This window comes from Euprymna scolopes, chromosome 21 (genome assembly GCF_053919585.1).
Source record: "Euprymna scolopes isolate OS-2025 chromosome 21, ASM5391958v1, whole genome shotgun sequence".
Lineage (NCBI taxonomy): Eukaryota > Metazoa > Mollusca > Cephalopoda > Sepiida > Sepiolidae > Euprymna > Euprymna scolopes.
In genome coordinates, this window is record NC_136502.1 from 15,428,336 (window position 1) to 15,451,093 (window position 22,758).

The 22,758-nt window shown below is 33.7% G+C and overlaps 1 protein-coding gene across 1 annotated transcript in view; it reads left to right on the top strand.

Annotated features, from left to right (window-relative positions):
* The window catches only part of LOC145242016 (protocadherin gamma-A11-like), a 48,524-nt gene extending 31,150 nt beyond the window's left edge, over window positions 1-17,374 (top strand). Inside the window, exons 2-4 of the mRNA XM_080104907.1 lie at window positions 1,200-3,662; window positions 14,368-14,533; window positions 17,012-17,374. Of these exons, the coding sequence (XP_079961033.1) occupies window positions 1,263-3,662; window positions 14,368-14,533; window positions 17,012-17,295 (2,850 nt within the window). The 5' untranslated portion in view covers window positions 1,200-1,262 and the 3' untranslated portion in view covers window positions 17,296-17,374. The remainder of the gene's footprint in view (window positions 1-1,199; window positions 3,663-14,367; window positions 14,534-17,011) is intronic.
* The last annotated feature ends 5,384 nt before the right edge of the window (window positions 17,375-22,758 follow it).

Here is a 22,758-nt window from a genome sequence, read left to right on the forward strand (position 1 = left end):
GTTTTCGAGTCTTTCTAATTCACCATCTATCTGTTCTATAGCGGCGTATGAAACATTTCTTTTCTTTCTGAACAGTGGCTGTTCATTTACTTTTACGTCAAATTTTGCTACCGCTTTTGTACACCTTCCCAAACCGCCTGAGAATACGTCTGGGAAATTCTCTTTTAACTCCCTCTTAAGTTTTTCTGCCTCCACATTCGAATCTTCAAGCTTTTGGCAAAATGAGCTTAAAGGCAGATTCCATAGTCTAAACTTTTCGAACAGATCAGTTCCAAAGAGGTTGTTTGATTTTCGTATGACAAAAATTCTTGCTTTTTCGGCCCTATTCTGGAAAAAAATATTCATCAATAATTCCCCTTCGAAGGTAATTTTTTCGCCACTGACGCTTCTCACCATTTTATGTGATTTTATCATAGTGGGTCTCCCAAGCCTCTTCCATGTTTGTACATTAATAATGGAAATGTCAGACTCACTATCAAGCTGTAGCCTTACTTTCTTTTTAAACATTTTGACCTGTACATATTTCCAGATATTTTGTTCCTAAGGTTCAATTTTCATAAGTTTAATGGATGTCTTTCTACCAGATTTTTTTCTACAATGCGATGCTTTATGCACTTTCTGGTGGCAGTTGTCACATTGTTTGGAAAAAGAATTGCAATTTGTCTTGTGGTGTCAGTTGTTCGTTAAGAGAAAGATTAGAGAGATTGAACTACTTTTAAATGGGTCACCCTGTATTTAGATTTTTAGGAATAATGTTCTCATCTTGAGTGTTACTTTCACAATGTTTTGGTCGATGTAACCTCCGACCTTCTTTTGGTGTATCATGTCGAATTCTGGAATCTTTCGAACTCATGAATCTGAACAGAATTTCAAACGAAACCCTTTATTTAATCCATGGAGATAGCATAGTCTTGTTCCATTAACCATGACTGGGTAGAAGTCCTATTTTCAATTGTATTTCCAGAGTTCAACAGAAAGATTCCCAAGTTCGACAAGATATATCTAAAGAAAGTCAGAAGTTACATCGACCAAAACATTGTGAAAATATACTTAAGGTGAGAATGATAGTCCGAAAAATCCAAATAAAATGAAATCAATCCTCATCTAAAAAATTCAGAATCATAAAATCATTTTATTTTCTTGCTTTATTTTGCAATTTAAAATTTTTTATTTTTATTTTTTCCAAAATCTCATTGTAGTGTGCAAGATAAAATTAGTCGGAGGGATCCACCAGACAATCTGACCGTTCCGTGTGAGAGGGCATGCTCATCCACATGTACGTATTGATCGCTATCCTTCATCCAAGCACTTGTGCAAATCTCACCTACTACATAGAAGAGAATAAATCCTCCGGAACATTCATTGGTGACATTGCCAACGACATAGACACCAAGGACACAAGGTTTCTTTATAACTGGAGCTCTCTAGTGTTTTCACAGGTCAAGTCTTGGCGGACAGATAACGAAAGGTTGTTCCGTATTTCCAAGCATGAAGGGAAGTTGTACACTGCTCGGATACTAGATGCGGAATCGTTGTGTTCCTACGATGCCGAGTGTTTCCGAATACTTGATGTTGCGCTTTATCAGCTGACTAATTTGTTAGGCTTTCTTGAAATCAAAGTAATTATTCAAGACGTCAATGATCGTCCACCCGAGTTTCCTGTTGGGCAGGTCAGTGTTGAATTTTCTGAAGGCAATAGAAGAGGAACAAGAAAGGCAATTCCGAATGCCGTGGACAGGGATGTCGGATATTTTAACTCACAAGTGAAATATAGTCTGAGGAAGATCCACGATGAACCATTTATGTTGTCAGTTTCCAATGGTTTTCATCGAACACAGCATCATGTCAGCCTCATATTACAGGGAACGCTTGACAGAGAAATCAAGGACAATTACCTTCTACAAGTGGTTGCAGAAGACGGTGGATCCCCACCGCTAGAAAATATTCTAGATATCCAGATTTCTGTGTCGGACGTAAATGATAACAGTCCTGTTTTCACGCAGAAGATCTATAATGTCTCGGCTTATAACAAACCAGATAGCATTATCCCTGTCACAGTCATATCCGCAAAGGATTCAGATTTAGGCCACAATGGCGAGATTGTTTACCGTTTCATGTCCCGGACTTTGGTATTGGCTAAATCCTATTTTAAACTAGATCCAAAGAGCGGTAAAATATTTCTGAAGAAAAAGGTCGCTAAGAAAGATTCACATGTATATAAACTGTATATTGAAGCCAGGGATAAAGGCAATCCACCCTTGAGCGCAGTGACCAAAGTAATTATTCGTCTGGTCAGCAAACAGAACACTGCACCTATTGTAGATGTCAAGTTTGTTTTTGCTTCTGTCGGAAACATTGTAAACATCTCTGAAGATGTTAAAGTAGGAAGTGTCATTGCTTATATAACAGCACGTGATGAGGATGCTGGTCAAAATGGTGAAATCCATTGTTACCTACATCATGACGTATTCCGGCTTCAAAACCTAGGTACAAAGAAGTATAAAGTCGTCCTGAAATCAGTCCTGGATAGAGAAACAATATCCAATCATAACATCACAGTCACTTGTCGCGATAGCGGATCACCCCCGCTTAAGAGTAAGCAGAGATTTTCCGTTCATGTAACAGACGTCAATGATATGCCACCACAGTTCTCCCAGGATTGGTTCAGATTCTGGATCCATGAAAACCAGGACCCCGATTTTCCGGTCGGCTTTATTAATGCCACTGATCCAGATTCCGGACGTGAGCTTAGTTACTCGCTACTGGCCAGCAATGGACAGTTTCTACCTTTCAAGATTTCCAGGAAGGGCTTTATATCGACAGTTTCATCTTTGGATCACGAGTCAAAAGGGATATATAAATTCCGGGTTCTGGCCAGAGACAATGGGGATCCATCATTGAATAACACAGTGAATGTGATTGTTAAGGTGAGAGATGAAAATGATAATGCTCCATATTTCACATTTCCCAGTGTTAATCCTTATAATATGGATGTAACATATTACCCGCATCATACAAAGAACATCAGCCAGATAAAGGCATCAGACAGTGACAGTCAAGAGAATGCATTTCTAAAATATGAAATAATCAGAGGCAATAGCAAACAGATATTCAGCATCAACCAGTACACTGGTTTGTTATGTTCAACTCATGTCCTAAGCCAACAAGATGCTGGCTCATATGAGCTGGAGTTTCTAGTGAAGGACAGTGGTAGCCCAGTTCTATCAGCCAGAACTACTGTATATTTGACACTGACTGTAAGCAACAAGACATCAGAAATGTTAAATGCTAAAGAAAAGACAAATGGAATGGAACTGCACATAGTTATTGGCATAGGAATTGTTACGGTAACATTTTCGGTGATTCTTACCGTTTTCTTCTTGGTGTGTTTGATTCGGCATTATGAACGCAGACATAAACTTTCCAAGAAGAATACCAGCTACACCAAGAAATTCTTGAATGATCGAGGACAATCAAATAAACCATCATATTCCATATGTTCGCAAGATGCATCCTCTGTGATATTGGCAGCAGACTTTGCAGCAAAAGATGGCGCTGTTAGTATGAAATCAAGGAAAAGAATAAGAAAGGTGAAAGCCAAACCGGAACAAGTCTCTGCAAATCTTGTTAAGCATCAGGAACCATTAGAAAACTTTTCTGAGGTAAGTCAATATAATTTCAAGAATTTATTAATTAATTACTTGTTTTTGCTGTATAATAAGCTTAGGTTCATTAGTTGTATTTCTCGCTTCCTTGCAGAAATTTTGTGTATGGAGCAATATTTAAATGAAGGTATGTAAAAATGAAGTTAAAAATCGAAAATTTCACGTAAGGTTAATTAAAAAAGATTTTTATGGGGTAAGCTGATTACCCCATTTCAGAAATAAATGGACTTACCCAGAAAAAATAAATACAGTTTTATCTAGACGTCATGGGAGCGATTCGTGGCAGTTATGGTCCTAGAATTATGGCGTGTATTTCTGTAAGATACTTTTGTTCATACACTTTTTGTTTATTATACCATTGTGTTTGTTTTGATTATTACCTGCAATGCCACAATGATTTCAAATTGGACAGACCAATTTATATCCCTGGTCTTTCAACTTGAAACCAAGTTAAGTATTTTTTCTGATAACATGCTTCATCTTTTCTGTGTTTGCTCAATGAAGGAGAATTCTTTTTTAGACTGTGGCAGTTTATTCTTTTTTTCCAGTCTCTCTCGCTCTCTCTCTCTCTCTCTCTCTCTCTCTCTCTATATATATATATATATATATATATATATATATATATATATATATATATTGTATAAACAAAACCAAAACTTCAAAAAAGGTGTTGATAGTAACAGAAAGTGTATTTCATTTAAGTTTTGGTTTTGTTAATACAGTATATGAATGCTCCATTATGAAATATGATAATTTTATAGCTTACTTTTTAAGTCATCTCTCTTTGGCTTAAAACTTATTGGTATATGAAAATTTACTGAATTACACGAACCCAGTAAAACTCAGTATATTACATACAAGTCTCTCTCTCTCTCTCTCCCTCTCTCTCTCTCTCTCTCTCTCTCTATATATATATATATATATATATATATATATGCACCCCCCCCCCACACACACATATATATATGATGAGAATAATTAAAATAGTATTCCAACGATATAGAGAGATAAAAAAGTAACAAACTAAGTGATGTGTTCATCCACGTTTCGTCTTTATTGTAAGACATCCAGAAGACGTCTTACAATAAATACGAAACCAAACCACAACAAACCAAACACAAACAACAACTCTAATCCATATAGATTATGCCTAAATGAAAAATTCGCTATCCTATTCTTTTACGAACCCCAACATCTATTAAGCTGTAGGAGAGAAATAGCGAACAACTGTGTGCACAGAATAAACTTTACTCTAGGATAGCGATACAAAGTAATTTTAAAATGACAATAATATTAAAAAATAGATAAATAAAATAAATAAAATAAATAAATGAAACAAAATAAACATACATATTCATAAATCTCTGTCTCTCTCTCTTTCTCTCTCTCTCTCTCTCTCTCTCTCTCTCTCTCTCTCTCTATATATATATATATATATATATATATATATATATATATATATATATATAGAGAGAGAGAGAGAGAGAGACTTAGTGGATAATTATATTTTAAAAACATATATATATATATATATATATATATATATATATATATATATATATATATATATATATAACATAATAACCGAAATATAGACTAAAGTACAAAATAACATACCTAACTACACCTAGGCTGAAAGTAGGTCAGTTTACTACAACAAAAGGATATCTACCCTTCCCATAAAGCACACAAAAGAGAAAGGGTGAACCGGAGGTCAACTCTGCCTTTTTTCCTGTAAGTGTCCGCCCATTGGTTGATTAGGATGGGCGCAGTTGCAACTAGGAAGCTGATTGGCTAACTAGAAAATTCAATAGCATGTGCATATATATAAACGCGCGATAATCACAACTTTTCGCATAAGCCTGACGAATTCTCACGAGAATAAAATGCGGAATATTCTGTGTAGCTTAATTGCCATATATATATATTTATATATATATATTTATATATATATGACCATATATATATATATATATAACTTACTATATAAAAATATATATATATAAATATATATATTTATATATTTTTTTTGAAATCACTACTATATATTGAGTACAATATAATAATGAAGTATTAGCTCTATCGAGAGAAGGGGAGGTCGAATGGTCTCTGAATTCATGACAAAGATGAGAGTATGAGTCGAAACTCCTTTTTCTTACAAGAAAAAAAAAATCATCAGCAAATATCAACGACTCGGGAACAATTACAAACATTTAAAATAATAATTTTATTTAACCAGAAAGTTTTTTATGCTATGTATGTAAGTCACAATCCTTCTTGAATGTGGATTGTTTTCCCATATGGGTGAAATTAAAACGATTGGGGTTCATTAATGATGCGGTGAGAGGTGTAGTTTTTATAAAACAAGAGTTCGGAAACATTAAATCAAAACGCGGATTCCATGAACAAAGCTTCTTTCTTAGAACTGCACGCCTGCGGAACTCAGTTCCGTCTACCCGCTTCTCACCGGACTACAACTTGGATGTCTTCAAGTCCAACGTTAACAAATTCCTAATGAACCGCCCCCTTAAGTAAACACTTCATTAAATCTCCAGACTAACGTACTGTACTTGCAATAACTCTTATCCCTGAGTGGCTTCCGGGCCTTGATAAGTGGTGATCACTGTGTAAAAAAAAAAAAAAAAACATCATTCAAGTGTAAAAAAAAATATTGCATAATTGGAAGCTTTTAGTGAATGAAGAAATCCTCCAGGACTGAGGAAGTTAATGGTAACATAATTTTACGAAGAAAAATTACGAATGCGAAATACTAGGGAGAAAAAGGTTGTGAGTATAGAATATTCGTCCATTGTTGTTTGCATAAGCTCCATTAGTAAGAGATGAAGTATTTCGTCCGTTTCGAGATCCTGGAATCGTTGCTGGAACTTTGGTATTCTTGGCGATGCTGTTTTATGCCTACTAGACGGAGTCCAGGATATGTGATAACCACGGGTGGCGGCGATGGTGACTTGCGGAAATGCTGTCTGTATTAATTTGATTTTGGCGCACTAAGCCTTTCATATCGAGTTTCTAGAACGTTCCAACCTGTTTACTGTCTTCATACGCGAAGAAATAAAAATATAGTCCCATGGATTTGTGTATAAAAGTGACGCATAACAGCCGGATTTCTTACGCGCTACAGGTTTGCGTAGGTGACCGACTACACAATCAAATTGTTCCTGAAATGAATAGATTCCGGACGTATAGATTCTTCTGTTTACGTGACGAGCGAACTGATTTAGCTGGTCATTACAGCTCTATAATAATAAATACGAAATCTGCATAAATTACAAAATCATATTTAAGCGTATTTTACGACCGGGCTACGCTGGGCGGCTTGCTAGTATATACATATATAAAATAAAGAAATTGCAAACAAAAATTCCTAGGTTCGACTTAAAAGCATTTCCTATATTTGCTAAATGTTAAACCGAAACAATGATATAAAACCAGATGCTCAACAATCTATTCTGATTTTTTGTTCAGACAATTTTAATCTATTCTTGTCATTTTTTTTTTAACTTGGCGGCCATGTTTTTTTTCTTTCTCGTCGTTCTTCTGAAACTGTGTTAAACTTCAGTTTGATTTACTGATTGTTCTCGAATCTTAATTCCTGCCGACACGGCTCTGTCGAAAGCAGACAGTTCATTATTCGCATATCTTCTAATCTCTTCTAATTTTCCCTCCAGGGATTTTAAATTTCAACTTAGTGAATTTCTCCCCCCCCTCCCCCGAATGTTTTTTTAAAAGAATTATTTTACCTTTTTGAATGTACTTTATGGTTCTACGCATTAAAAAAAAATTTTTTTAATTCTTTTTTTTTTAATCTTTCTTTATTTCATTAAAAAAATATTTCCATTAGGTTTATTGGAAGTTGTTATTCCACAAATGAATTGGCAAAAGAAGAAGAAAAAAAAGAGAGTAGACATTGATTTCCTGATTTGATGCTACGGACATATAGAAATTGTCAGAAAAATCATAATCACATAAAAAAAAATGTTATCTATATTAATAACATAATGAGACAATTTTACGTGTAAGTGCATGTTACAAGAAAAGGCACCATTTTCTTGCAAGTAAGAAAAACATTAAATAAGTAAGAATGAGAAAGGGTAGACCGAGAATTGAACTTGGTAAGCTAGGTTCGGAAATAGGTTCAGGAAAGAAGATTCAGAAGGAATTCGATTGTTTAGAGATGTTATTGTAAAAAGAAATTTTGATTGTTGTATTCTTGGTTATGAGAATTGAATTAAAATAAGGTCAGTTAGAAAAACGAACAATAGCAAATTTAAATATGTTGGAAAATAAGTCAGGTCGAAAAATAGGTCAGAAGAATTCTTGGCTGCAGACGTGTGAGGATAACGCATGTTCAGGCCACGGGGTCGATTGAGCACGTTTTTTTGCCATGCGATGACGTCATGGCTGAGAAATGGATTCTCAATATAGTTGACTAGTTTTAGTGAGACAGACAGACAGGGTCGGAAAGAGAGTCAGAGTCACAGAGACAGACGGGAGACAGAGCTGACAGTGGTCAGAACGTAGCCCCCCCCCTTGGGAAGCGAAGGGTTAGAAAGTTGTAATCATGTAGTGACTTTGAATTTCTGTCATCAATCATTGACCGGTCGAATGAATAAACGAACATCATCATAATTTTGTAACAGCGTCTTCGTGCTGTGTCATTCTTCAACAACTAATGGTAACGTGAAACTCATCTTTATATGAACATTGTATCCACTCATCGTTATTAATGAACATTGTGTATAATTCATCTAAAAAATGTGTCTCCTCTTTTGTGCTATAAGAACTGTGTATTACCTGGCCCCCTCCTCTCTCTAATATATGTGATAAAAGAACTGATAACTCTTTCCCCTCTCTAATATCTGTGTTAAAAAAGAAACATTCACAGAACTATATAAATGCCTCTCTCTTCTATCTTTTCCCTCATCAAGGAATGTCCCCATCCGTCTCTCTCTCCACAATATGAACATCCGGCTATACAACACGTGTTTTTCTCGTGCCCACGTAACTTGGATAATTACACATTGAGTAATAATACTTTACTTTATTTACTACTAGTCTGGGTGCCCGGTGTTGCCCGGATGTTTGGAGGTGTGTGTTGAGCAAAAACAGAATATATATATATATATATATATATATATATATATATATATATATATATATATATAGTGGTAGTAGGAAGGCAGTTAGGCAGGCTCGAACTTGTACGGCGAAGTAGGAAAAGAAAGTGAAAAAGAGTGACTCGTTAGCTGTTGCGCCCATCGCCAGATCGGAAGTGATGTAGGTTTAAATTAAGGCTAGGCAATCGAAAAGAGGTGATGACTTTCGAAAATATCGGCGAAAAAAAACGACCCCTCCCTGTAGAAAAGTACCCAGTTGAGAGTGAAGGAATTAATGTTTTTGGCCAAATTTTCGATATTTGTAGTTCAAAGGGTCGTGCTTCAAAATGATACCGATCACGTGAAAATCTGCCGCCGCTGTCGAAAGTTTTAGGCATACATACATGCATACATACATACATACATACATACATACATACATACATACATACATACATACATTTAAACAGACAGGCGAGATTTATATTATAGATGAATCGAATATTTATTGAAATAAAAATGATATTCTTTAAACTAAACGAAATTAAAAAAAAATCCATTTCAAGCTTTTTTAATAGTTACTCACTTTTCCCCTTTGCTCTCGCACAAAAGGCTGATGCTATATTATAGCAAGCTTCCACCTTCCTGCATTCGTCACATGATCTATACTCTCTCTTTCTTTATTTTGCTCCGTTTGCTGATTTAGCATCTCTGGCCCCTAGCTTCTTATAATTTATAAATTTAACAATTAAAACGAAACCTTTTAAGCATTTATTCGATTAAAAAATATTTAAGTATTTATGCGATTAAAAAGAAATATTTAAGTATTTATTCGATTAAAAAATATTTAAGTATTTATGCGATTAAAAAAATATTTAAGTATTTATGCAATTAAAATAATATTTAAGTATTTATGCAATTAAAATGATATTTAAGTATTTATGCAATTAAAAAATATTTAAGCATTTATGCAATTAAAAAATATTTAAGTATTTATGCAATTAAAAAATATTTAAGTATTTATGCAATTAAAAAATATTTAAGTATTTATGCAATTAAAATAATATTTAAGTATTTATGCAATTAAAAAGATATTTAAGTATTTATGCAATTAAAAATATTTAAGTATTTATGCGATTAAAAATATTTAAGTATTTATTTTTAATCACATAAATACTTAAATATTTATGCAATTAAAATAATATTTAAATATTTATGCAAGTAAAAAGATATTTAAGTATTTATGCGATTAAAAATATATTTAAGTATTTATGCGATTAAAAAAATCAAAAATAAAAGTAAAAAACAAACAAAAAATTAACTCCTTGGCAACGTGTACAAATAGTTTAAGACAAAATATCAACAAACTTTTCTTGTGGTAATAGAAAAAGTCATTTAAAAGTCTATATATGATCTGTAAAGCTCACTATGTCTGTCTCCATTTTTTCAAAGCGCATCACCTCTAGGACACGAGGTTGCAGAGCAGCGCAAGGCAGGTCAAATGATTGTATTTTTTGTAGACCGTTTTTGTTTATGGATTTGAACCAGTATTGATAGCTGTCAAGAGGTCAAAATTGAAAAAAAATCGAAACTTGGCAGCTGTAAGGCGATTAAACGTGTTCTTTGTACACATGCATATTTATACGTTAAGATCAGTTAATTATAGGATGATAGCTCAAATGGTAACAGCAAAGGCTGGAGCGCTATATGTTTTGGTTTCAATTCTAATTGATGGTACCCAAGTCATATGTATTTATATATATATTTTTTTAGTTTTGAAATCATTATTGTATTCCAAAGTATTGCTAAAGTATTAAAAATATTGCTAATTTGTGCCAAAATATTACTGAAGTATTTCAATATATTGCTAATGTATTTCAAAATATTGATAAAGTATTCCAAAATATTGCTAAATTATTCCAAAATATTGCTAAATTATTCCAAAATATTGCTAAATTATACCAAAATATTGCTAAAGTATTCCCAAATATTGCTAAATTATACCAAAATATTGCTAAAGTATTCAAAATTGCTAAAATATTCCAATATTGCTTAAGTATTCAAAAATATTGCTAAAGCAATGCAAAATATTGCTAAAGTATTCCAAAATATTGCCGAAATATTCCAAAATATTGCTAAATTATGCCAAACATTGCTAAAACTTGTCTATATATTGCTAACATATGCCAAAATATGGCTAAAGTATGCCAAAATATTGCAACATTTTATATACTGCTGAAATACAATAAAAAAAGCCTGTTTGTCAATTTTGCGATGGTGATTCAATGTCAAGACACAAATGCCTATTATAACTGGATACAATTAGTCAAACACATGTTGCTATTTTGCCCATAAACTGAATCGAAATTGCTGTTTCATATCTTTTCTGTTTGTATGAGTGCATGGATGATTATAATGGCGTAGACAAAAACGGAAACAAACACGGATTAAACAAATGAAAAATAGGCAAAAGTTTTCAGAATGATAAGAAATACAATGGCAGATGGAGTGGCATTAGTTATAACATGAACAAATAATCCTTGAAAATCAATGATAAAATTGCAGCCATCCAAATTCAAGTGTTGACATCGTCTTAAGATGTTTGTTATAAAAATGATCTGAATACAAAGCTATGTAAATGTGGACAATGGGAGTAAATAGATAAATTACATGTTGTCGGCAGGCTTAACGAGCACCGGGAAAATCAATGGGAGAAGGAGGAGGAAATTAAAGAAGAAGATGAAGAAGAAGAAGAAGAAGAAGAAGAAGAAAAAGAAATTGAAAAATAAGAAAAAGAAGTTGAGGAAGAAAAATTGAAGAATAAGTTGAGAAAAAGAAAAAAATTGAAGAAGTAATTGAAGAAGAAATTGAAGAAGACGAATAAGAAATTAAAGAAGGAATTAAAGAAGAAGAAGAAGAAGAAGAAGAAGAAGAAGAAATTGGAGAATAAGAAATTGAAGAATAAGGAAAAGAAATTGAAAAATAAGAAAAAGAAGTTGAGGAAGGAAAATTGAAGAATAAGTTGAGAAAAAGAAAAAAATTGAAGAAGAAACTGAAGAAGACGAATAAGAAATTAAAGAAGAAAATGAAGAAGAAGAAGAAGAAATTGAAGAAGAAAAAATACAAATTAAATGTAGTAGAAGGGGAAGAGAAGGAAAATAAGTGTAAAAAAAAACTGAAAAAGTATAAGAACAGAAAAATTTAGTATGGAAAAGAAAGAGAAAAGAGAAAAATGATAATGCATGAATAATGAAGAAATGAAGAAAGATGAAGGATAAAAAGAAAAGATAAAAGAAGTAAAGGAAAACGAAACTGCGAAGGAAATGAAAGAAAGAAAAAAGAGAAAGAAAAAAAAAAGAGAAATAACCAAATGATAAAGAAAAAGAAAGAAGAAAAACAAAAAGAAAAGAACGAAAAGATGACTGTAAGAAGAGTTTGGGGTTCAGGCGGAGGATAAAATATATACTTGGTATATTCGAGTACTCCATCCTTGTTTGCAGAAGGCGAGTATTTTACTTTTGAGTTGATAGTTTGTCAGGTTGCCATGGTCAGTGGATTGTCAAGATGGAGACAAGTATGAGTATGAGGAGAGGTAGAAGGAGGAGAGAAAAAAAGGATTTCTCACACAAGTTAATTGTTATCAGTCCATCACAACAAAAAGTGGTGTTTCCTGTAATCTGAGTGACAAGTTTTCTCAGATTTCCAACTCTCTTCCTAATCTTCATCAATGATCTCTCTAATCACATCCTTAGATCATTCATAGGAATTTATGCAGACGACACTATCATCTGCAGTAATGATTTAAAGACCCGAAATGATTCTCTCTCTTCTGATCTTGAGCATATGGTACATTGGGGAAAAAGGTAGCTGGTAAATTTTAATGCATCTAAAACGAAGCTTCTATTTTTCCATCATAAACGCTCTGATCCCCATTTGGCGCTAAATGAAATGAATGGCGTTATGCTTGAGAAAGCGCCATCCTTTGACAAGTTTCTGGGTCTGACCTTCACCTCTGATCTGAAATGGAGCGTATACATCAAATCCGTTGCTAAGGTCGTCAGAAAAATGGTTGGATTGTTCTACCACTTCAGTTCATATCTCACAACTAATGTAATCCTCCGCCTATATAAGAGCCAAGTACGTCCTAGAATTTTTTTTTTTTTACATGGAAGTAACCACTTATATATATATCATCGTTGTCGGCTCCCACTCGTATCTGAGTATTGGGTCCTGTCGCTTGTCACCAGTCTCCTATCTTTGGGATGGTTGCCTATGTGTGACATAGCTGTTGAGTCCAAGTCTATGATGGAAAAGTCGTGGACAGTGTTCGCAGCATAGGGTAAGGGGGGTCGGGTTGGGGTCGGGGTCATTCTCATTGCTCTTTTCTTCCTCTTCTCCGAGCCTCTTCATTTCCTTTCGTTCTGTCCTCAAAGTCCATGGTGTCATCGTTTGCTGCTGCTCTCCACATCTTTCTGTCCCTAGAAAATTCTTCCCATGAGGACGGGTCGATATTTGTTAGAGCCAGGTTGCGCTTGAATATATATATATATATATATATATATATATATATATATATATATATATATAAATTCAGCCACTCTGATGAGTCGGAGACGACGAAACATGTATTAGTGGATAATTATATTTTAAAAACAATATATATACCGCTCCCCACGTGGGGGGGTACCAGATTGGTTAAAGGGAAAATTATTCCCATCTCGCACTTAGATAAAAATGCACTTTCGTAAACAATTGATTTCATTCAAAACATATCGCAAAAACAAATATATATATATATATATATATTTATATATATATATATATATATATATATATGTATGTATATATATATATATATATATACACATATTTTTTACTATAATAATTAAATACCTACAGACACTAGTGTTTCATCCTTTCGGGAATCTTAAGTGCAGGGTGTCACGATTAACACCAGTCGATAGATTCGAACTCGGCAACACGAGCCATTTCTGGCTCAAGTAGCAAAGACCGTTTCCAATCAGCTACCATTAAGCACGTGTAATTACGTTGAATTTAAACATTTTAATTTTAAATGTTCTTTTCGTCAGAACAGAATCGTTATACGATAATCTATGCATAAGAGCTAAATTGACCGACTTAATTCAACTGAAAGTGCTCAACGATAAGAAACGAGTTTCTTAAAGGGCTGTCATAATTATAATTATTTTTTGCTATAATAATTAAATATATATATATATATATATATATATATATATATATATATATACTAGTAGACTGCTCATAAAATGTACTTAAATATGATTTTTAATTTATGCAGATTTCATATTTATTATTAATTTAGAGCCAATTCTCTATTGATTATTATATTGTACCAAATATATAGTAATGATTTAAAAAAAGTATAAAAAAATATGATTTGGGTGCCATCAGCTGGAATTGAAACCAAAACATTTTTTTTTATATATTTGTCGATTAGTGTCAGTTTCCTTGGATTCATCTTAGTATATTCTATCTACATTTGTAGTTGTGTTCATAACGTATTTCACGTGTCTTTTATATTATTATTCAAATCTTCTCTGTAGATATGTGTCGCTGCCGACAGTAACCTGATACCTGTTGATGAATTTGAAGAACGTGATGCGCTTTCAGCTCCCCAAATCCTTGCCTGGAACTCTGGAAACATGTCTCCAGCTGAACAGGAACGTGATTGGACCGAACAAAATATAACAGATGACCGAATGCTGAAAGGTAAAAATGAATGCGGATCAAATATTAAAACGTTCTGTTAACAAACGCGAGCGACTTTTTAGTCACCAACTGAAATACCTATCTATGTTTGGTTTTTCTTTTTCACTCATTCAACCGCATGATTAAACTTCACGGTTATACGAGGTATCTTCAATAAGTTTTCAGATTTTTTTTGCATGGACACTTTTATTGATAGCACACACATAAAACTCTAGTCCCCTTCGGAGTAATCTCCTCCGGCTGCAATTCACTTGTTGTACCATTCCAACAACTTCTGGAAGGTCCCATGGAAGTTCTCTTGTGTGAGCATGTCAATGACCCTCATCACAACTTGTTTTTTATCTTCTCAATTCTCTCATAACGGCAGCCTCTTAGGTTTTCCTTGAGCTTAGGGAATAACCAAAATGCACAGAGAACAAGGTCTGGACTATAAAGAAGGTGAGGAACCGTCTTGATGCCCATCTTGGTCAAATAGTCTGATCCTCCATGAGCACCCTTGGGACAAACTTTGCGCAAATCTTCTGCATCTTCAGCGCTTCACAAATAATTGTGTGTACAGTTCTCACACTGACATCAAACTGTGCACTTATTGTCTTTAAAGACACACACGACGGTCCTTATCGATGAAATTCTTTATTTGGCCAATCAACTTTGGTGTTCTAACTTCCTTACTCCTCCCACACTTCTCATCATCCCTCACAGACTCCCTGCCTTTCTTGAATCTCTTATGCCACACAAAAACTGCTGTTCGATTCATGCAGGATGGTCCAAAAGCAGTCTGAAGCATCCCATACGTTTCTGTGGCATTTTTTCCAAGTTTAAAACAGAATTTTATTGCATATCATTCTTCTAACGTGTCCTCACATTCAGATTGCATTTTTGAAATTTACCAGCTGTGACAATCAGACTTTAGTAGGGGGTATTTCAATTGTTACTGTAGCTGTTCATTTGAACCTGAAATCATAAAAATTGCCAGTCATCTCATAAGATGTATAGCAATAACACACTGAATTTTCAAGAGTCGACAACAATTTAAAATGCTTGCATAAAAAGGTCTGGAAACTTATTGAAGATACCTTGTACTTATAATTAAGGCGGCCTTAGGGTAATGAAATCGAAGTACATGAATTGAAACCTTGCACAGTTTTATAAATACAGATAAGTTTTTAAAAAATAACCTGTTGGTCGAAATAATTTCCTGTCTCTGAAATAATATTGTTATTATTTAGAAAACCATTCTTAACATGGAAGGGAGGAATTTTTAAGTATTCTTTACCTTACAATTTAATAAACAAAAGATACCATAAAAATTAAATTTAATTGGAAATCCTATCTAAAAAATAGCAAAAGCACCAAATATTTTATTTTATATATTTTTATTACTAGATGTGGTGAAGTCATTTTAGTTTTTAAATTTTTGTTTTTCTTCTTTAGTAGAGTGAAATTCGAAAATTGAAATATTGAATTTCAAGTAAAAACAATGGGATCTACTTCATTGTCATGTCCCAGTAATGAACATTTAAAAAAATTATGAAAAAAGTCCAGGTAGAACCCCACAAATAAACGTCTGGCATGAGATTAATGTCTGGCGAGTTTGAAGCCCATTAAAAATCGCACTTCCTACTGATAAGACGATCACTAAAGTGTCTTCCATGTATTAAAAAACTGTTGGAAATTCATAGATGATTTTCTTTCATACCAAATGAAATTAGATTGTAGAAACGGTTGTGAATTGTTTTTTTTTCTTAATGGAAATCGCTCCAGACAAGGCATGAAGCCACTTAATGTAAGGAGCTAACAAGAACGAAAGATGATTATCACAAAGACATGAGATGCTTATTGGCCTTAGTTAAAAAAAAACAATAATGTAGAATTACTAAATATTTCGATAAATTTCTTTAATTTTAAATTTCTACATATTTTAATGAATTGTGTATAAATCTGGAATTTATAAAGAGACAATATAAAATGTTAAACTGAAGCTGAATGGCATTTTTTGTTCATATGGAAATCGTTTGAAACAAGGCATGAAACCACTTGCTATAAAGATAAAAGATGATTTTCGCAAAGACAGGAGATGCTTATTGACCTTAGTCTTGAAAAGACCAAGGCTGTAGGTAGAAGGAAAACAGTGAGCAGGAAGAAAGTTCCACAATTTTGAAGTCCTTGAAAAGAAGTTCGAATAAGAAACTGTATTACAATGAGATATTCAAACTGTGAATTGATGGAGACCACTAGACCAACGAGTCAAACAAGCTAGAACAAAAGAAGCAGGAATAGATCAAACAGTTCAGAAGAACACATGCCATTATAGTATTTATAGAAAAGACTGAGACTAGCAACATCACGTCTGTGAGAGAGAGGTTCAAGTATTAACGATTCCATGTGTGTCATTTGAGTGTGGTTAACCTGTACCATATAATGATGTTCATGCTAATGTGCACTTTGTTTTTTCTTTTTTTTTTGATGTCTTTGTAGATTTGTATCTACATTCACAAAGAGACGTATATTCAGGTGAAATAAACTGGAGAAGAATTAAAAATCCGAGGCTAAGAAATTTTCTTAATGAAGAGACAACGACTTTAAATAAGCATGGAACAGCCTCCAGTGAGACATTGCCCGAAATGAGGTGCTTCTATTTGAAATCTGGATGCAGCCGACCAATCAGCATGGCCAGCCTTTATCAATTGAGCAGAAGCATTCACAACCAAAACTCTTGCACAACTTACCAACAAAGAACACTGCCTATAACACGGCTTTAACACACATGCATATGTATATATACACTATTTTCATAGTAAAAGTTGCTTATTAAAGATATCCATGGTTTGCATGGTAATACATCACTGTCTTGTTATTTTTGGAATCTAGTACATATTAAAGATTTAGCAATAATTAGACGATCCATGTTACTTATGTGTCAGCAAAATTATAAAATTCTCTGACAAGATGAATTTAATGAATCCAAAAAATGAAATAGTTATTAATTGTAAGCATGACATAAAGTTTACATTTGGATAAATAATAAGATTGTTATATTTTTATTGTGATTTATGTATCCAAGGAAGTAGATAGACTAGTTTATGAATTAATGTTTCTAGATTTTAGTATAGTTAAATTGTATTTTATTGAATTAAATCCAACAAAATTTTACTTTTATAATTTTAATTTTCTTTATATGTATATTTAATGAGTGAAGCACTCTGGTGAAGGAAATTATACTTTCCAGTTAACATAACTCAAGGTTCTTCTGTAAAAGTAATTAAATTCATTCAGTTATTATTATCATACAATTTTTATAAAATATAAGCAAATGAATACTTTCATTTAATACAATATAATTTCTTCTACTCTTAGCAACAGATTTGATGGCCCAGTCGGTCAGTTAGTAGAGCACTAGATGCCAACTACTGACGTTTCGAATCTTATTGTAAAGGGCACATTGCCGAGTTTTGAAAAGACAAAACAGTTGTATTTGGATGAGTCTTTCACTTTTTGCTATACCATAAAAATAAAATACTGCTAATAATATATAAATATATCTATACCACCAGTACATTTTATTTCGTTCTCAAAACTAATTTAACCTAAAAGATCGTTTTATCAGGTTAAAAGTAAATTTAAGTGCAGAAAAAAAATGACATGGAAAATAATAATCCTAGTCCCCATTAAACTTTGAAACAATTGCTTACCAGGGAAAATTACTTGGTTGTAAGTAACCAGTTCCTAAGTGTTAAACACAGACGATAAGCACATTCCTTTTAGATCAAGGGGTTGATATGGATTTTCTTAACAGTTCCTCTCTCCGAATCTTCCGTTAAGTTCTTGGTGTCATTAGGCATCATTAATTCTCTCCTGAAAATTAATTATCTCGACAGGGATCTTTTGTGATGAAATTGAACATTATATGAAATTAGCAAACAACACGAATTTTTTTTTAATAAAAATAAAAATTTATTTATTTCAATTTGAAGATGGAGCTTTTTTAAGAACTCAAACGTTGCACTGATTAAAATACGTCTACTGCCAACTGCATCATACTCTGAACTTTTTGAAGCCACCCTCAGCGATCTCCCAATAATAACTGATCATCTCTGTTTCTTTTGGTGCTGAAAACAAGAGAGAAAGAGAGAGAGAGATAGAGAGAAAGAAGGAGGGAAAGAGAAAGAGAGATGGATAGACAGATACATATAAAAAACAGAGACTGAAGTGTTATTGTTTTATAATTCTTGGTATCGGCTAAGTAGGTTTGCAATTGTCTACCCCGATTGCTTTGACACGGTTGAGATTTTAAAACCATCTGTTAACCTGAGCCACTGATGTGCGCTGACATTTCCAGACAAAAACAGCATCGACTTGATTTTACTTGTCTCCCTTCAAAGACAAGGAAATACGAGTGGAAGGCTTTTCAATTTTAATCTTTATAAAAATATTTTAAAAGCTCTAAAGCTCCCCAGAAAGGACTCTTTATATCATTGTGCCACAAACATTTAGCAGAGATCTTCTTGCATTCTTGGATGGTATTTTTTACCCACTTTTCTTTTACAATTTTTTTTTTTACTTGGGAGTCACCACTTATGAAAGCCCAAAAGCCACTCGAGGATAAGGATGAATGTAAAGTGGTAGCATAATAATGTAAATTGGGTAGAATTTGATTATTTATGGGACGGCTCCAAAAGAATTTGTTTTCATTGGATTTGAAGGCTACTATGCTGTATTCAACCGGGAAGCAGGCCAGGAGAACAGTGTTCCACAGGTGGGAAGTTATGGGAAAGAAGCTTTGTTCATGAAACCTGTGTTTAGATTTAGGCACAGATAGAGAGTGGGGGGAATTGTATATAGTGGTTGTAGCTCTTTGATATAGACTCAGAATAGGACCACTCGAACACGATATAGATTTTAAAGATATATTGAAAAAGGAACACGATAGAGAGAAAAGTGGTGACGTAAGCTATGCCTACTTATTAGTCAGATATTGATAGAGTCCCATATCTTCGAGAGTACTTGGCTCTGGATTAATATAGTATTTGGACGAGTCCATCAATGGATAACGGTCCCACAACACTCTTGAACTTTTGTGGGATCGATTTTCTCCAGATGGCAGATTTCAGGAGACTCCACTCAGTGTTTTTCAATTGGAGCAAGACTCATTGCTGGTCATTTTAAAAGAGCACATTTTTTGCCTTTTTCTTTTATGGCTGTCTGCTTTGGTTAGTTATCTTGCTGCAAAACAATCTTCAACTTAAAATACTTTTATTTAGGATCAAAGTGTTGTATATGCATATATTTTCTGTTCTCAATCAGTGAAAGAGAAATTCTAGACTGAGAAAATTTTTATTCTTGTCCAATCAAGAGTGTCGGGTTATGAGGTTGCTGGATTTCCATCACATTAAAAAACCGACCTCATGTCTTACTCTGCCTTCATGGAGAGGCAAGTAAATAAAAACTAAAACATATTTTTCTTACACTAGATAAAATCCTTAGTAATCTAAATTTAATGTAGCAGTATTTAGATCCAGGCATGTAAAAATAATGTTAGAATCGGTGCTTTCCAGTTAAAATTGAAAATAGAATGGAATTCTCCAGTAGAAGTTGAGTAAGGACTACACGTCCAGGCAATTACGTCACAAACAGGAAGTCCTGAGTAGGCTGTGATGAATAAGCAAATCAGATCTTTATTCAGTAGAATTAAGAAAGAGAGAGGGAGAGAGAGAGAGAGAGAGAGAGAGAGAGAGAGAGAGAGAGAGAGAGAGAGAGAGAGGGGGGGGGTCGTGTTTTTGGATAGTTTTTCTCTCCTCCTATGCTGTATGTTGGAGATTTGTGCATATATGTATACTGTAAAGAAAATGAAAAATAAAAATAAATTGTTAAACCGGAAATGATTTTTGTTGTTCTTTATTAATAGTACTTACCACAGATGTAAAAAAAATGACGACAATAACAAAAGAGGAGGGGGAAACAAATTGCTGTGACAAACACAAAACTAAAGTTATCTAAATGAGAAGTTTGGATCATCCGGGTCATCTACTGAGATTGAAAAATCGGTTCCTACTAGACAACGTTTTATCTATCCTTTCTCATGATTAACTTGTTGGTGTTCAGTGGCAAAAATCTATGTCCATAAATATTTGCCCAGGAAGATTGTGTTTTCTCCTTGTTCTCTATGACGAAGTGTAGTCTTTCCTTTCAAAGCTTTTTTTATTCTATGTGTATGAAGGGCTTTTTCAGTGATCTTCATCTCATATATCTTTACTTGTTTTAAAGTATGTCATATAATATCTGATGAAATAGTAACCGTCCCAGGACAGCATCCGGGGCTTTGTTTTAAGTAGTATTTTTTGTACAAATACTTCTCTGAACAATTCTTCTATTGAATTCATGTCCAGGGAGCTTTTTAATAGTTCCAGCTTTGAGAAAGTTAGTAGTAATAACAGACATCGTTCAATAATGGAGAAGGAAATGATTTAATATCGTTTAATTTCATTGATAGATATTATGCTTAATAATAATAATAATAATAATAATAATAATAATAATAATTAGCAGGACCCATGGAAATTCTACAGGGGACTCATTTATATGTAATATATTGATGTTGGCATTCTGTAGATGTTCAGCATAAATGGAGACGCTCCGATATTATTGTAGCTCTTTTGTTAAAACTGCAAAAGTATTTATCTAAGCTAGCAGAGACGCCCGGTATAGCCCGGTCGTAAAGTACACTTAAATACGATATTTTAATCCTTGCAGATTTCGTATATATCATTATAAAGTTAATTTTCTATCGATTTTTATATGTTATAAAGTTGCGATTTCAAAAATAAAAAAAATATATCCGTAAGACTTGGGTGCATCAGTTTGAATTGAAGCCGAAATCAAAACTTATGAAAAATTCTTGGTAAAATTATTTATGATAAGAAATGGAAGTCCATAACAATTAAAATACTCAGATGTAAGCATGACACAGAAAATAAATAACACACACGCTATCGTATTATATATATATATATATATATATATATATATATATATATATATATATATATATATATATAAATTTACGACATATAAAAGACAACATGATCCCGTTTCCATTTCGTGAAACTGGTTTTCTTTTTTGTTGCAGACCATCTACTAGTAGTGTTCAAATCCCATGAGCGATAGGAGCCTTCTATCATGTCTGAAAGTGACACAACGTTCAATGAGCAAGATCGGAGATGCGCCACTGTACAACTCATGCTCTCTACCGATCCAAGTTATGACAACAAGACCATTTACCAACACCCTCAAATCCGAATGGTTCAACGTTTGAGGGCACAGCTCAACAAAGTTTCTGCTCACGGTTATGGTCTTTGGTATGGTTTCGAGGTAGGACCAAATTATACCACCTCACATCTTCGAAGTTGGCTTGAAAGTCAACACCAAAATGTACCTGAATGTGTTGAAGAGTGTGATGATCTCCTAGTGTAATCAGGTGGTCACTGGCAGACCCTGGTTGTGGTAGCAGGACTCAGTACCAGTCCACAAGTTCAAATATTTGGGATTGAGTGATTGAGGCTGAAGGCAGCTACATTGAATAGATGCGAGCTCTATTACATAATCAAGTTACCTGAATTAATTTTATCAATAAAAGTTTAAAAATAAAGCTGTCGTGTTGTTTTCTTTAGAGTGACAACTTTATTGTTCTACTCTGTATATATATTATATATGTGGATGTATGTATATGTGTATGAATACGTGTATATATATGTGCATATGTATATATATATATATATATATATATGTATATATGTGTATATATACGTATTTATATGTATATATGAATATATATGTATATATGCGTGTATGTATATATATGTAGGTGTATGCATGGTGGTCAAAGTCTGGTGTGGACACGTGTTAAAAGCACACAGATATCTTAGCGTCATACTGTGCTTCTCCCAGACAAATCAACCCCACATGCACGTCGTGACCACTGCCACGCAAACGGGGCTCTGATGAACGGCGAGTGTCCTGCGCCATATAACTGGACCTCCACTGCCTTGTGGGCCAAGGTTCTTTTAACCAAAGGCTAAGGGTAAGGTAACCCTGACAGAAACCTCCAGAGGAGCTCAGGCCCTGTAAGCTGCGGCATACATGACCCACCGGCGTGTGGAATATGTTCTGGTGCCCAACAATCTAAGTTCCAGTCATAGATCAAATGGCATGATGGGTGGAGAGGGATC